Genomic DNA, 17,066 nt, shown 5'->3' with positions numbered 1-17,066 from the left:
AAATTTTTAAAAAAGATTTTATTTCGTTATCTGAGAGAGATAGAAAGCATGAGCAGGGGGGAGAGGGAGAAGCAGGCTCCTCACCGAGCAGGTAGCCTGAGCTGGGATCACGACATGCCGAAGGCAGATGTTTAACTGACTAAGGCACCCAAGTGCCCCTGTTTTCAGATTTTAAAGTGGATTGTTTTTCTTCAATTATTGAGATGTAAGGGTCCTTTATATACTCTGAATACTACTTCTTTGTCAGATACACATTTTATGAGTATTCTCTTGGAGTTTGTGGCTTATCTTTCACTTAATGGTGTCTTTTGAAGAGCACTTTTTAATTTTGATGAGGTTCGACTTAACAGTATTTTCTCTTTTGTTTATGCTTGTTTGTTACAAGAATCCCTTGTCTATCCCAAACTTACAAAGACTTTTTCCTATGTTTTCTTCTAGAAATTTTAGTTTTAGGTTTTGCAGTTAGGTCTGTGATCCATTTCAATTAGTTTTATATATTTTTTTTCATTTGAATATTCAATTATTCTGGCATCATTTGTTGAAAACTTCTTTTATTCAATTGCCTTAGCATCTTTTAAAAAAATTGTCCATATAATGTATGTGTTTATTTCTTGACTCCTTATTCTGTTCCACTGATTTATATGTTTATCTCTTTGGCAATTCCAAACTGTCTTTATCATAGTAACATTACAGTAATTCTTGAAATAAGGTCAGTTCAGTTTTTCAACTTTGTTCTTTTTTAAATTGCTTTGGCCAGTCTAGGTCCTTTTCATTTTGATATAGAGTTTAGAATCAGTTGTCCACTTACATAAAAAATTTGCTGGAATTTTTGTTAGGTTGTGTGTTAATTAGGATTGATCAATTTGGATAATTGCCATCTTAAAGAATTTTTTAGTCCATGAACATTGTCTACCACTCCGTTTGTTTAATCTTTACTTTTTTCTACATAATTTTGGTAGTGTTAAGTGTAGAGTTAAGAAAGTCTTTTGTTAGATTGTTTTTAGGTATATTATGGTTTGGGGAATTACTATAAATGGAATTATAATTTTTAATTTCACTTTCTAGAATTTTATTGCTGCTGTCAGTTACTGTTGATTTCTGTATATTAGTCTTGTATTTGTTCTAGAGTTGTTTCTTAGATTTAATAGGATTTTCTACATGAGCTATTACATACTCTTTAAGTATAGCAAGATTACTTCTTCCTATTCAGTGTTTATGCCTTTTATTTCTTATGTCTAGTTGCAAGATCTAGGACTTCCAGTATAATAAAACACTTCCAGTTTAATAAAAGTGATGGAAGCATCATCCTTGTCACTTTACTGATTTTAGGGGGAAACAGCTCAATCTTTCACCATTAAGTATGATATTACCAAGAGGTTTTATGTGAGTGCCCTTTATCAAATTGGGGAAATTCCCTCCTATTCCTAGTCTGCTGAGAGTTTTTATGAATGATTATTGAATTTTGTCAAATGCTCTTTCTGCATATTTCGAAGTGATATTTGTTTTTTCTACTTCATCCTGTTAAAACACTGAATTACATTGATCTCTTCAATGCATAAACCAATCTTATATTTTAGGGATAAACTCTACCTGGTGATGGTATGTTGTCCTTTTTTCTTCTGTTGGATTCTTGGCTAATTTTTAATATCCATCTATATTCATAGTGAAACTGGCCTATAATTTCCTTTTTTGTCATTTTTGGGGTCTTTTAAATTTGGTATTAGAGTTATTCTGGCCTTATAAAATGAAATGTGTAGTATTACCACTTCCTCTGTTTTCTGGTGGAGTACGTATAAAATTGGTCTTATTTTTTCTTTGAGCGTTTGATAGAATTCACTAGTGAATTCAAATCAAGGCCCAAAGTGTTCATTTTATTTTATTTTGTTTAAAGATTTTATTTATTTATTTGACAGAGAGACACAGCCAGAGAGGGAACACAAGCAGGGGGAGTGGGAGAGGGAGAAGCAGGCGTCCTGCGGAGCAGGGAGCCTGATCCTGGGCTCGATCCCAGGACCCTGGGATCATGATCTGAGCCAAAGGCAGACACTTAATGACTGAGCCACCCAGGTGCCCCGCAAAATATTCATTTTAGAAAGGATTTTGATAATTGATTCAACTACTTTAATAGATATAAAACTGTTTAGATTTTCATTTCTTCTTTTGTAAATTTGATAAGTTGCTTCCCACACCCAAAATTCTCTGTCATCTAAGCTGTCAAATTTGTTGCCATAAAGTTGTTTGTATTCTTATATTCTTCTAATGTATATCAGACCCAGGTGACAACCCCTGTTTCATTCTTATCTTAGTGGCTGGTGTTCTTTCTCTCTTTCCCCTTCTCTCTCTCTCTCCCTTTCAGAATTGTTTTTTGGTGGTTTCTCTAGAGGTTACAATATACTTAAGCTTTCAAAGTCTACCTATTATTAATGTTGTACCATACACTTCATTTAATAATGATGCGGATCTCTCTACTCTTTATGTTAAAATTTTTATGTGAATTATATCTGTATTGAAAACCCCACCAGTCAGTTGTCTCATGACAACTGATTCTAAACTTTGCTCTAAGTTGTGATATGTACCTTTGAAGAATTTAAGAGAGTAAACTTCTGTGTTCACTTTATTTTTAACATTTCTAGTACTTTCTTTCATTGCTCAGGATCCAAACGTCCCTCTGTTACTTATTTATTTCCCTTCAGCCTGAAGAATTGTCTTTAGTTGTTCCTTGGGATGTAGTATTTTGTGACATATTTTCTTAGTTTTCCCTAATCTGAAATACAGTGTTATCTGCCTTTGTCCCTGAAGGATATTTTCACTAGATAGGGAATTCTGGGTTGATAGCCTTTTTCTTACTGTACTTTATATGTTCTGGTCTCCAGAGCATCTGATAAAATACTAGCTTTCATTCAAATTATTGTTCTGTGTGTGATGTTGCTTTTCTCTGGCTACTTTGAAGATTTTTTTCTTTTATCCTTGTTTTTAGCAGTTTGCTTTTGATGTGTTTAGGCATAATCAACTTCAAATTTATCTGTTTTTGGATTTGCTTAGCTTCCTGAATCTGTAAACATGTATTATTTCCCAAATTTGAGAAGGTTTGAACCATTATTTATTTAAATTTGTGTTCATTCTTCAGGCAGTTGAGCATCCAACTCTTGATTTCAGCTCAGGTCATGATTTCAGTGTTGTGAGATCGAGCCCTGTGTTGGGCTCCAGGTGCAGTGAGGAATCTGCTTGAAGATTCTCTCCCCCTACCCCTCCCCCCACATGCACACACCTGTGTGCATGCTCTCTCTCTAAAATAAATCTTTTAAAAAAAAAATATGTGTTGACTCTTCTACTTCTGGGTCTTCAGTTACACATGTAAGATCTTTTGATATTGCCCCACAGGTCCGTGAGGTTTTGTTCTTTTTTTTTCTTAAACTTTGTTACTCAGAGTGAATAATTTCTGTTGCTCCGTCTTCAATGTCACTGACTCTTTCCTGTCCTCCCCAATTCAGCTTCTGAGCTTATCCAGTGTTTTTATTCCCAGTGCTGTATTTTTCAGTTCTCAAATTCCCATTTATTTCTTCTTTATATGTTCTGTCTCTCTGTGGAGAATTGTACTGTGAGATTAAACACTTAAGTGGAAATCTTCTGAAAAGCAATCACATTGCTTTAGCAGCCTTCTGAGACAAAGATCAAAGTTCAGGATAGAGGTTGTAGAGCATAAGCAGGCTTTAAAAATTTTTAGGACTCAGTGACCTAAACCCAAGACAAAAATCAGGTAATAGAAAAAACCCACAGATGATACTGGTATTAGAGTTAGCAGAAAAGAACTTTAAGACAACATGACCAAGATAATAGAGGAAAAGGTGGGCAAAATAGATAACACTACTTGTGAGCCCACTTAATGATATTTTAATTTTCAGTTTTACATGTTTTATTTTCAGTGTTAGAGATTCCATTTGGTTCTTTTTTTATGCAGACCAATTCTATATGGAAATTAATCTGTTGTCTATTTTCTCCCTGTTTTTCTTTACATATGCAACTAAATAGAATGTGTGTTCTCCAGTTGTCAAATGTAGTGGGTTTTTTTGTTTTTAAATCTTAAGTAGGCTCCATGACCAACATGGGTCTTGAACTCATGATCCTGGCATGCTCTACTGAGCCAGCCAGGCACCCTGAGTGTAGTGTTTTATAAGTGTCAGTTATGCTAATTTTGTTCAGAACTTGGTATGTTTATGATTTTCTTGCCTACTTGTTCTGTTTTTTGGGATAAAGGACTCTGAGTTTTGGTAACATTTTGTTTCTGGATCTGGAAGCTGGTTATATAGGTGTATTCGTTTTGGGAAAATTCATTGAGCTGTGCACTTATAATTTATGCACTTAATGTATGTTATACTTCAATGAGACGTTTAAAAATATCCAAAAGACCATTTCTTTTTCTCTCAGTCCTTTTAAAGAAAAATATTACTTTGCCACTTACCAATCAGAAATGGAAATGACTAACAGTAACAAATATTTTGCCAGTGAGAATTGGCAAATGTCTTCTAGAATATAAATGCTCATTACAACAATGATACTACACTCATTGTTTTAGCTTGACAAACCCCCAAGGGCACAGTTCTGTAGATGTTAAAAGAACACAAATCTGAAAGAACCTTGACTTCTTTTGACAGTAACTTGGATAAAATAATTCTTTTCCAAGGCAGTTTTGTGAACTGTGTTTGTATCTGTAAACCTTAGAATAATTTCTTATTAGAAGAGTTTTCTAAATCTATTTATGCTTACCTTTAATGCTAACATACTGTTTTCATAATAGGAACAATTAGAGAAAGAGAAGCAACAGAATGATGGGAGGCCCATGAATGATAAAACCTTTGAAAAGAAACGTAAGTGGTTTTCCTGTGTCTTCACCACTAAGTCATACAATTAATGTTGCATCCTGGCATTCTGATAGCCCATGCTGATTTTCAGATTTGATATGGGAAGTTGCTTTTCTTTCTTTCATTTTCTAAAATTCGTTTATGCAAACAATGAATCATGGAACACTACATCAAAAACTAATGATATACTGTATGGTGAGTAACATAACATAATAAAAAATTTTTTAAAAAGTTGTTTTGTTTTCAATAATTGGCTGTTTCATGTGGTACTGACTTAGGAATACATGAATAAAATGGTGCAAGTCAGTGTGGAGGTTCATATTCTTCAAAGGAAGACTTAAAGTCTGGTAACAGCAGTAAGACTATGAAATTGGTCACTGAATAGCGAAGTTTGAAATATGTAAATATATAAAGTAAGAGTATTTGGGAAAGAGCATGCTGCTTAGCTAGGGACAGGGACTCATGTTCTCCGTGTTGTCTTGTGTGTTTGTGGAGATTAGGAGCTCAGAGGAAGTTACAGAAATTAAAACAGAGTTTGTTTTAGGTAGAGACGCTAAGACACCAACAACTCTGCCTAAGAGCATCCCTATTTCTGTTCCTGGACCTTCTGGAACAAGCACCCCATCGACAAGTAAGAAACAACTTCTTTTTATGTCTCCTTTTCCCCTTTTCTAAAAATTAATTACAGGGAAAGTCGCTCCATGAGATGAAATTCTAAAATGCCTTTTACCTTTTATCATTTCATTATTTCAGGAGTTCTTGATGGGCAGTAGGAGTAAGAGATAGTCCAGTTAGCTCAAACTAAGGAAAGGAAGCTGTACACATTTGTGCCCAATGAGAGTGGGGTTGGGGTTGGCGAGGGGACGGGGTTGGCGCTACTAAGGATGAACTGAACAGCTGCATTTTCCTTCTGCTTATTACTCCAGGCAAAGAAATCAAGAAATCCAAACTGATTCGAAGCCAGTCTTTTAATAATCAAGCTTTTCATGCAAAATATGGCAACTTGGACAAGTGTCCTAGGTATGATCTGTCAGCTATTCATGTTTTAATCCAATTTTTGTTTTATAGTTACCATCTTTATGTGAAATCAGGATTAATTTTGGGTTTTGTATAAGTCAATAAATTGTAAGTTTTTTTCTGTAACATTCTCTAGGAAAAAACCCGTTGTCTACCTATTTGTATAAGAACAGGTATTCTGGCATTCTAGAAAAACTACCGCCATGGTGCTGTATAATGACATCATGGGATCCATGTACTGTTTTATGAGGGAGGTGGTGCTCTATCACATACGCCACTCAGCCTCTAAGTGGGTGTGGACATGCCCCATTTGCTAAGTGGATGTGGACATCCACATGCTGTTGAGGCTGTTTCTTTCTATATAGAGAAGCCATCGGCATGTGTCTATGGTAAAGAGATCACAACAGTTCTTCTTACAATAGATGAATGTCTGGTTTCCCCTTTTGCCCCACAGACTGAATTATAAATATAAACAGTTAAGATTAGGAGAGAATCAGCATAAATTCAATGACTGTAATTTGTTATAACTGTTGTACATATAAAGTATGTTAACAGCTGCATACCAATCAACAAAACTAATTTTAAGTAAACATAATTGTCTTTAAAAGTATTTATTGAGAAAAATAACATGGTATGGGAAAAAAACGTTTTTCTTTTGCTAAAGATAGCTTACTCTAGATTTTCAGCTATATTTTTGGACATTCTCAATAGATCTATCTGGCATTCCTGGTCAACAGGATGATCTTGAGATGGACAAAAGAGATTAGAACTGAAGATAAGTTATTTCCAGGAAAATTGTACTCATATTCTCTGTCTTAGCTGAGCCAAGGGAAAAACTTTAAGGAAATGGCTTTTAAGTTAAAGACAAAGGAATTGTTGGGAGGCATGGAATGTAAACAATAAATGAGAAGTAAGAGTAGCAAATGTGCTTCATCAGAAGTAGCGGGAACATTAAAAAAGATTAGAAAAGACCAAGTGCCTAATGACTGGAGTGAAAGAAGCACATTCTTGTATTTTAAACTAAATCACGTTCTTTTCTAGTAAAAGTTCTACAGCAGGATATACACCTGTCTCAGGGTTAGGAAAGACTTCTGTGATTTCACTGACTGGTAAGTAGAAATCGGAGCTCTTCAAAAAATTGCTAAGTATAATGAAATGTTATTTTCTTTAAATGACATACTTCTTTATTTCTAGATACAGTGTTCACCCCAGCCTTACCTCTTTATTAAATGCCCAGATAATTAAATTTTTCCCTAGCAACTAAGAAAATACTTGACTATGCCATTTTGTTTTCACTGTCAAGACTCAGCGTTCAATGCTGTTGAAAGAGAGAAAGGACAGTAATAGGGTAGGTTTTTCCATAATCCGAGGGCCTCCTGGGGGCACAGATTAAACATTTTTGCAATAATTTTTAAGGAAGTTAAAAACAGTAGGGCTTCATGGTGGATCATGTGCAGCCAGACATTTACAGTATTATATATTTGAATGTTTATACCAGGGGTCAGCAAGCTTTTCCCATAAAGAGCCAGGTAGTAAATATTTTCAGCTTTTTTGGTCAAAATCATTTCTGTCACAATTATTCAACTCTGCGGTTGAGCAAAAAGCAGCCATAGACAGTATGTAATGAATAGGTATGGTTATATGCCAATAAAGTTTTATTTACAAAAACAGGCAGCAGGCAAGACTTGGCTCACAGACTGGTAGCTTGCTGAATTCTGGCTTATATAATAGAACACAGACTTATGCTATGAATAAGGGAAAATATATTGCTAAAAATTACGAGTGGCTCTAAGTATATTTTTAAGTGTTTATCTTAGAATATTGGCTAAAAATTATAGTATTGATCTCTGTCAGTTTTTAGTGTAAAGAATAGCAAATCTACTCAAAGGTCTGAAATTTTTTAAGTTTGGTCACATTTCCTTTTCAGGTTACCTTTTTGAATATTTTGTCTTTCTCTTACCTCTTACTGTGTTCTCATTCTCATGAAAAATAGATACACACTCACTGGCTGTTCTGTAAGCAGTATGTTCTCATTTGCCAGATCAGGAAAATCTTTCTAATATTAAAGCATTGACACTCGTATACCCTATATAGAGTGGTTCTACAAGACAGACTATGAGTAGCATAAGAAACTTGAATGAATTTGATAACAGGAAGCTTTTGAACTAAAGTTATCGACAATTCTTCAAGTGAGGGCTATAAATAATAAACTGTTGTTTACTTTTATCATAGCAAATCAGTGCATTCTTTAGGAGATACTAAGGGAACATTCAGGGTTTGTGAACTCTACAGTACGGAGTGTCTTTAAGAATTGTGACTATATATGAAAAGTCAGTTGGAATTAGCTCAGCTTGGGGCTAAATGGTGCAGCTGATTATTGATATCCATAAGTGGTTCTTGAGACTTGCCTGGATCCAATCTGGCTTCTTGAAGATGAGTTCAAATGAGCCTATTTATTCATGAGCTTCTAACAATTCTTGCCCAGAAATTTCTTTGCTTAAGTCATTAAGAATACTGATTCAGAATGTTTTTGTTTTTTTTTAAGATTTTATTTATGTATTTGACAGAGAGAGTGAGAGTCAGTGAGAGGGAACACAAGCAGGGGGAGTGGGAGAGGGAGTAGCAGGCTTCCCGCCAAGCAGGCAGCCCGATGCGGGGCTCGATCCCAGGACCCTGGGATCATGACCTGAGCCGAAGGCAGATGCTTAACGACTGAGCCACCCAGGCACCCCATGATTCAGAATGGTTTTTTATAAGTTTCAATTATTTTGTGCACTAATTTCTTCAGTTTTTACTTTGCTAGTTCTTAAGTCACCTTGAGAATCAAGAGTGTGTGTATGATCTACTGATCCGTAAAACTTAACATCCAGTCTTAAATAAAATAATGTATTTTATAAGGGTAAATCTTTTATTAAAATATTTGGAAAATATTCTGTCTTAAGCGTTCAGTATTATTTTGGAGAGAGGGAATATTGGTTGAATGAAATCTCTTCTAGGTAATTGTATATTGCTTAATGAAGTACAGACTGAGGAAAAAGTCGTTACACAATTACACATCTGATCTACAAAGAGAAAAAGGGAGCAAAATGTCTTTTTACAAACATATTAGATGTTCACATAGAGAAGAGATTTTACTTACTTTGGGACTTAAGGCAGGCTTCAAGATATTTATGTCATTTGGGATGAAGCCTAAGGTATGCTGGGATTTTTGACGGGCAGAGGAGTGTATGGAATAACATCCTGTTCAGAGTACCTGTCATAAAGAAGATGTGTCAGTGTCTTGAGGAAGCAGCAGTAGGGCCAGTTTGTCTGGAGCACAGAGTTGAGTGTTAAAGAGTGGGGTAAATAAAGCTGAAATGAAAGGTCAGAGTTATCGCTTGGAAGGTCAAATTGAGTACTTGTTACTTAATATGAACCCATCAGTAATTGTTCGGTGACTTTTGCTCGTCTTCATTTCATCCAAGGCTCTGTGGGTACAACAGACTGGGGGAAATATGAAGGGAATGCTAGTAAGGATTCAGGGAAACAAATGGCAATGTATCCATTAGTGGGTATGAAAATGCATGGAACCTTTTGGAAAACAGTTTGGTAAAGTTCATCAAGAATTAAAAAGTAGTCTTTGAGTCAAGCAAACCCATTTCTAGTGACCTGTCATGAAACAGTAGGATAAAATACATGAAACGTGATAAAATATATCATAGTTTGTACCTTTAGTATGGTGTGATAAAAATGACACTTTACCTTTGTCACCCTTCTTCAAACCTACAACCTTAGTCTAATACTAAGAAGAGCATCCACTAAATTCTAATAGAGGGGCATCCTGCAAAATGTTTGGCCCGTACCTCTCAAAACTGGTAAGGTCACCAAAAACAAAGAAAGGCTCAGGAGAGCCGACAAGTGAAGGTAGTGTTGTATACTGGATGGGATCCTGAGACAGAAGCAGACATTAGGCAAAAACTAAGGAAATCTGAATGCACTATGGATTTTGGTTAATAATAATAATAATAATAATAATAATAATAATAATAATGTCTCATTACTGGCTCATTCCCTGTAACAAGTGTAGCATACTAGAGTGAAGTGTTAGGAGAGGAAGCCGAGTTAAGGGGGTGGATGAAAATTCTCTGTATTATCTTCTCAATTTTTCTGTAAATCTAAACTTTTACAAAATAAAGTCTATTTTAAAAAATAACTTTTTTATAGTGACTTCAAAAGCATTAAGTCTCCAGGGATAAATTTAACAAGATGTATATTCTATGTACACTAAAAAATTCAAAACATTGCTGAATGAAATTAAAGAAGACCTAAATAAATGGAGAGAGATACTATGTTTTTGAATGGAAAAACCTAACATTGTTATGATGTCAGTTCCTTTTAAATTGAGCCAGAGATTTAATGCAATCCTCATCAAAATTCCAGTAGTCTTTTTGTAGAAATGTATAAGCTGATTCTAAAATCTAAATTTGAAATGCACAGAACTGCGGATAGCCAAAACCATTTTGAAAAAGAAAACCAAATTTAGAGAGCTTAAACTGCCTGATCTCAACACTTGCTAGAAAGCTCCAGTAGTCAAGATGGAGTGTCTACACTGACATACATAGGCAGTTGAGTTTCCACAAAAGACTCCGGGATAAATCAGTGGTAATGGGATAGTATTTTCAAAAAATGATGCTGCATAATACCCTCCAGTTCCATCCACGTCATTGCAAACAGCAAGATTTCATTCTTTTTGGTGGCTGATAGTCCATTGTATATATATATACCACATCTTCTTTATCCATTCATGTGTTGATGGACATCTGAGCTCTTTCCATAGTTCAGCTATTGTGGACATTGCTGCTATAAACATCGGGGTACATGTGCCCCTCAAATTACTATGTTTGTGTTCTTTGGATATCTAAATTAAAAAAAAACAAAAACAAAAACAAACCAAAGTGACCCTCAATCCTTATCTCACACTACACACAAAATTACCTCAAAATGCACTATAAACCTAAGCATAAAAGCTTAAACTATGACATTTCTGAAGAAAATATTACAGAAGGAAGTCTTTGTGATTTGGGAATAGACAAAGATTTCCCCAAACCATAAAAGAAGAAGTTAACATACTGGACTTTAGCAGAATTTAAAACTGCTCTTTGAAATAGAGCATGAACAAAATAAAAGGCAGGACACAGATTGTAAGACATATTACATATACCTAACAAAGGACTTATATTCAGGATAAACAAAAGAAATCTTTAGAACTAATTGGGCAACACTGTCAAGTGTGTGTAAGAATATAGAGCAACTCTCCAGAATGCTTTTTCATTGCTCATGGAAATGCAAAATGGTACCACCACTGTGGAAACAATTTGGCAGTTGTTTTTTTTTTAACATATAATTATTATTTGTTTCAGGGGTACAGGTCTGTGATTCATCAGTCTTACACAATTCACAGCACTCTCCATAGCACATACCCTCCCCAATGTCCATCACCCAGCCACCCCATCCCTCCCACCCCCCTCCCCTCCAGCGACCCTCAGTTTGTTTCCTGAGATTAAGTGTCTCTTATGGTTTGTCTTCCTCTCTGGTTTCGTCTTGCTTTATTTTTCCCTCCCTTCCCCTATGATCCTCTGTCTTGTTTCTCAAATTCCTCATATCAGTGAGATCATATGATAATTGTCTTTCTCTGATTGACTTGTTTCGCTTAGCATAATACCCTCTAGTTCCATCCACATCATTGCAAATGGCAAGATTTCATTTGTTTGATGCCTGCATAATATTCCATTGTATATATATATATACCACCTCTTCTTTATTCATTCATCTGTCGATGGACATCTAGGCTCTTTCCATAGTTTGGCTATTATGGACATTGCTGCTATAAACATTGGGGTGCACGTGCCCCTTCGGATCCCTACATTTGTATCTTTGGGGTAAATACCCAGTAGTGCAATTGCTGGGTCATAGGGTAGCTCTATTTTTGACTTTTTGAGGAACCTCCGTACTGTTTTCCAGAGTGGCTGCACCAGCTTGCATTCCCACCAACAGTGTGTAAGAGGGTTCCCCTTTCTCCGCATCTCTTCAACATCTGTCATTTCCTGACTTGTTAATTTTAGCCTTTCTGACTGGTGTAAGGTGATATCTCATTGAGGTTTTGATTTGTATATCCCTGATGCCGAGTGATGTTGAGCACTTTTTCATGTGTTTGTTTGGGTGTCTTCTTTGCAGAAATCTGTTCATGTCTTCTCATTTCTTGAATGGATTATTTGTTCTTTGGGTGTTGAGTTTGATAAGTTTTTTATAGATTTTGGATACTAGCCCTTTATCTGATATGTCATTTGCAAATATCTTCTCCCATTCTGTCAGTTGTCTTTTTGTTTTGTTGACTGTTTCCTTTGCTGTGCAAAAGCTTTTTATCTTAATGAAGTACCAATAGTTCATTTTTGCCCTTGCTTCCCGTGCCTCTGGCGATGTTTCTAGGAAGAAGTTGCTGCGGCTGAGGTTGAATTTTTGGCAGTTTCTTATAAAAGCTAAATATATACCTACTATGGGATCCAGCAATTTCACTCCTAGGCTTTTATTTGTAAGAAATTAAAACACATATCCATACAGACTTGTACACAATTGTTCATAGCAGCTTTCTTTGTAATTGTCAAAAGCTGGAAATAATCCAAATGTCTTTCAGCAGGAGAATGTATAAACAAATTTTGGCATATCCATACAATGGCACATCAGTCAGCAATAAAGGGGAATGAAGTATTGATTTACACAACAAGGATGCATCTCAAAATAATTATGCTGAGTCAAAGAAGACAGACATACTGTATGATTCCATTTACGTAAAATTCTAGAAAATTTGAACTAATTTTTAGTGACCCGAGGTAGACTGCCTGGAGTGTGGGGGAGGGGTCACCAGGGTGCAGGAGGGAGGAGTGGGTGTGTTCACTCTTGGTGGTGGTGATGGCTTCATGGGTGCATACATATGTCAAACTTTAAATTTGTGCAGTTTATTGTACATAAACTCCACCTTAATAAAATGGATTTTAGAAGAAAAAAGTCAGCTATCATTAACCTTTCTTCTCTTAGGTTATCATCTTTCTTAGCACATTCAGTATGTCTGATTGTACTTGCATTCCTTCCAGATGACTCATTCCGCGCCCGCAATGCCAGTAGCATTCCGACTTCCTTTTCTCCCAGTCCTTCCCTACCGAGCACCTCCCGTGGGACAGGTAACCCAGTTGATCCAAAGAGCAGTGGAAGTAAAGACACGCAACCACGGAAGGCTACCTTGTAAGTAATCCACTGATGTGCCGTGTGGATCGTTCTACTCTTTTCTGAGGCATTCTTCTTCCCACTTGAATTCTTTCCAAAGAAGAGACAATGTCTATAATGAAGAAAAGGTATAAATTAAAAGGAATTATCTTCACCTGTGCCTCTGTTATGTCAGCTACTTTTTTTTTTTTTTTAAGATTTTATTTATTTATTTGACAGAGACACAGCGAGAGAGGGAACACAAGCAGGGGGAGTGGGAGAGGGAGAAGCAGGCTTCCTGCTGAGCAGGGAGCCCGATGCGGGGCTCGATCCCAGGACCCTGGGATCATGACCTGAGCCGAAGGCAGATGCTTAACGACTGAGCCACCCAGGCGCCTCTAATAAGAAACTTTAAATGGCTCCTATTAAAACCCGAGATCCATTTATTTTCCTGTGAAGTGTTTGCATTCAGGTCATTTATCTCTGAGAAGACACGGGATATAATTGTATCCCTTTTAAATACCCAGCTCACGAACAGAGTATGTAGTCACCCAGTGCCTAGAAAGATGGGTACAGCTAAGGCCCCTGAAGAACTATCACTGCAGCCCGTAATCTGGGCTTGTGGGCCCAGCAAACTGGAGGTTTCTATAGACCATACTTGTGCTTTCGCATTGTGGTTATAACAGGCCTCTCTTCTTTTCCCTCATGGTTCCTTTTCATGCACTGTTTATATCCTGTTTAAATTGTTGCAGCCTTTGGTACTTGTGGTCGGAACATGTAACAGGGTAAACTCTAAAAATCTCCATGGTGAGAGGTCATATCAAGGTGGGACTGATCAGCCAGGATGCCCAAACCGTAGTGACAGGTTTATGCTTTCATATAGGACACCGGAACCTTCTGATTAGAATGGAGTTTAAACAGGACTTAAATATATTTCACTGAATTCATGAGTATTTTCTCATGAAGTTTCTCAAATGCATCGTTTTTTTTTGCAGGAACTGCATGCTTTAGTCCCCTTTAGGAACTGAACTATATCATAATTTCTTCTAAATTTTAATTGGCCATTGGTATATATAAATATAGATGTATTCCAAATTCATTTAAAACTTAGAAAAAATTTATTGAATGGAGCTCAAGGAGAGAGCAGGACGATGTAATAGCAAAAGGCAATAGCAAATACAAAAGGTAATATTGATATTACAGATTAGTCCCATTAATACTTTTATTTGCAGAGAATGTTCTTTGCCCATACAATGATTGTTCAAATGACTATACCTTGAAGTTCTGTTTCGAAGTCCCGAGGATTGAGGACAGGATGGGGTAAAGGTCCAGAGAGAGCTTGGAGCTGGAGCCTCGTGCTCCGGTGCCAACAGCAGGCAGCGAAGCGCTGTGTATAGTCTGTTTGGCGCCTGGGCCTCATTGTGCCCATCTGTGTGATGACAGGGTGGATTCATCCCTCAAGGGGCCTTCCTGTCTGTCACCCCTAGGCCCTCTTCCTCTCAAAAGCTTGCCCCGGAATTCTTCTCCCGAAGACCATATTTAATAACATCGGAATGTAGTTCATTCTCTTGTCAACTTATTTTTCTAAATGTCATAGGCATTTTTTAAAGTAAAGAGGCTGAAACCTAATATTTTGACCAGTTCTCCTTTATTTCAGATTACTGTCTTCAACTGTTCTTTCTTTGCTGAGCACGTTTTTCCTTTTTGTAGACTGAATTTTCTCTTGCTCAATATATATCGTTTAGATAACAAAATTATATCCATGGAATTATATAATCAGTTACATATAATTGAGGGTTAAAAAATGAATCTAGAAACACTCTAAAAAATCACATCATTTGTTTCTTCTTTTCTGAATATTGTGAAGGAAGAGGAATGTTGGTATTACAGCTGCTCTTTTTAACAGGAGACTGGATATCGAGTCCATAACCCTATTTCCATCTGATGTAGTTGTAGCCTGGACTTGCTCATGAAAGCACATGGCCGCATGGCTGGAATAGCTGATTGATATCTACATTGGTCTAGTTTCTGTGAAGTATTATGCAAGATTCAGTGACGTGTCATATCCAGATGAAAATCTCTCCGTTCTCTGTAAAATAAGCTTATGAAGTGATTTCAGAAAGTATTATCTCAGTGATGCTTCTCCAAAAAATTCCATGCGACACATTCTCCAGCTTTTCAGGGTCCTAGAGATGAGCCGTCTGGTATTTAGGAGTACCAGTGTCTTAAAGGAGATACAGGAAAGGCATCAAATATTGATGTATTTGGGCCTGTGTTCATTTCTGTTGTCGTTACACACAAAAAAGTGGGAAAAGTTGTATGAATTGAACTGAATGCTATGTTAGATGTACGTAGGATTGGGTAATTAAAGAGTTCCAAGTCATCCTTAATGGATGATTTCTTTTTCACTTAATCAGAATCCTCATACAGTCAGTTTATTTAAAGTAGATTGTATTTCTTATTTACTTTGTAAGCATTGAATGGATAAAATTTTTCATGTTTTTTTTATTTTTCTCTTCTCTCTCTCTTTCCCTCCTTCTCCCTCCTTCCCTCCCTCCCTCCTTTCTTTCTTGACAAAGAAAATCGAGAAAATCCAATCCTTAAATCATCTGCTTGATGAAGGAAGCAAAACAAAGACAACTGGAGATAATGTGATTGATGGACAAAAGCTAAAGCAAATTGCTGGGCTTTTTTTTTCTTTTTCTTTCTTTTTTTTTTTTTTTGGTTAATGAATGGAAAAGAGACACATAATGGCAGCTGATGTTGATAAACTTTCCATATTTGAAATTAGATTCCCTAGGAGATATACTATATATTTCTTGAGTAATAATGTGGTTACAGAATTCCAATGTCATAGTGAAGTGTGATGAAAAACAACTTTAGCTGTACGCTTTTAGCCCTGCTGCAGAAGAGACCAGTCTGCATTCATCTGTGCAGGAAATCATCTATTTAACTGTTCTAGAGTTTTAGCACTCAAAAATTATATGAAAGTCCAAATCAACTGAAATTGCTTTAGCTAATCACTTGGAAGGGCTTTGGGAGTAAGAAAGACATTGCATCTTCTCACAAATCTCCAAGCCCAATTAAAAAGTCACACTGAAAAGGGTACGAGCAGCTGCCCGCAGTTTTATCAGTCCTGCGATGGTGGTGACAGTGTTGTAACTGGACGTTCTGAAATTTCAATTTGGCAATGAAAATTCTACCAAGATTTCTGATAACTTTTAGCTTACAACTACCTTAAAAATAATAGGCTGATGATTTCATTTCCTAGAAAAATTTATTTTATAAATACTTTGTTTACATTGTAGATTGTATTTGTCCTTAATTTAAAATGATGAATCTAGTTTGAATCAGCTGTTACTCCAAGCTATCATGCTTAAGCTATGTCAACAGCATTTATTTGTACTAATGCTAATATTTCCATCAAAATTTGCCTGTGGAACATATACAGTTCTTAATTTTAAAATGTCAGTTCTTGAGATATACTGTATGAAGCTATTGTCAGCTTCTCCATTTCAAAATGCAATCAGCATATAACTATATTGATATTAGAAAATATTTGTTTTTTAAAATATATTGATGTATGATAAAGATGATCTAATTTGTGAATGCATATGCGTGTGTGGTTACTTTTTATAATGTGAAATAATGAATAATGAATTTACTCAAAATAAAACGTAGGTTAATGAGATACCAGTGTTTGTGAAAAAAGTTTTAAATACTTTCCTGCAGCTTTTATTCTACAGTTAAGGAGTAAGACAGTTCATTTTTCAGTAATGAACGAGCAGCACACCAACATCAACTATAAATTATTCAGGGGACAGCTACTCAGCGTGAGACTTGGTCCAAGATATTTGCTTCCCCTTTGCCTTTCACATGGCCTCTTCTGGGCTATTTTTAGTGATTCTTAGCATCTTTCATTTGAGGACAAAGAAATGGAATTGTTGAACTTCT

The 17,066-nt window shown here is 36.1% G+C and overlaps 1 protein-coding gene across 3 annotated transcripts in view; it reads left to right on the top strand.

Annotated features, from left to right (window-relative positions):
- Positions 1-16,659, top strand: part of PPP4R4 (protein phosphatase 4 regulatory subunit 4) — a 103,884-nt gene extending 87,225 nt beyond the window's left edge. For all 3 annotated transcript variants that reach the window (XM_088024469.1, XM_028101386.2, XM_088024470.1), the window contains 6 exons: positions 4,796-4,865; positions 5,404-5,490; positions 5,786-5,879; positions 6,918-6,985; positions 13,004-13,151; positions 15,692-16,659. In XM_088024469.1, coding sequence (XP_087880595.1) covers positions 4,796-4,865; positions 5,404-5,490; positions 5,786-5,879; positions 6,918-6,985; positions 13,004-13,151; positions 15,692-15,716 — 492 coding nt within the window. In that variant the 3' untranslated portion in view covers positions 15,717-16,659. The remainder of the gene's footprint in view (positions 1-4,795; positions 4,866-5,403; positions 5,491-5,785; positions 5,880-6,917; positions 6,986-13,003; positions 13,152-15,691) is intronic.
- Positions 16,660-17,066: the final 407 nt, after the last annotated feature.

The sequence above is a fragment of the Eumetopias jubatus genome, unplaced genomic scaffold, assembly GCF_037043125.1.
Source record: "Eumetopias jubatus isolate StellerSeaLion01/CBP00866 unplaced genomic scaffold, mEumJub1_p1.0 scaffold_7, whole genome shotgun sequence".
In the NCBI taxonomy this organism is placed as follows: Eukaryota; Metazoa; Chordata; class Mammalia; order Carnivora; family Otariidae; genus Eumetopias; species Eumetopias jubatus.
Note: the sequence above shows the minus strand (reverse complement) of the source record. Positions and strands in the feature narration are given on the sequence as shown.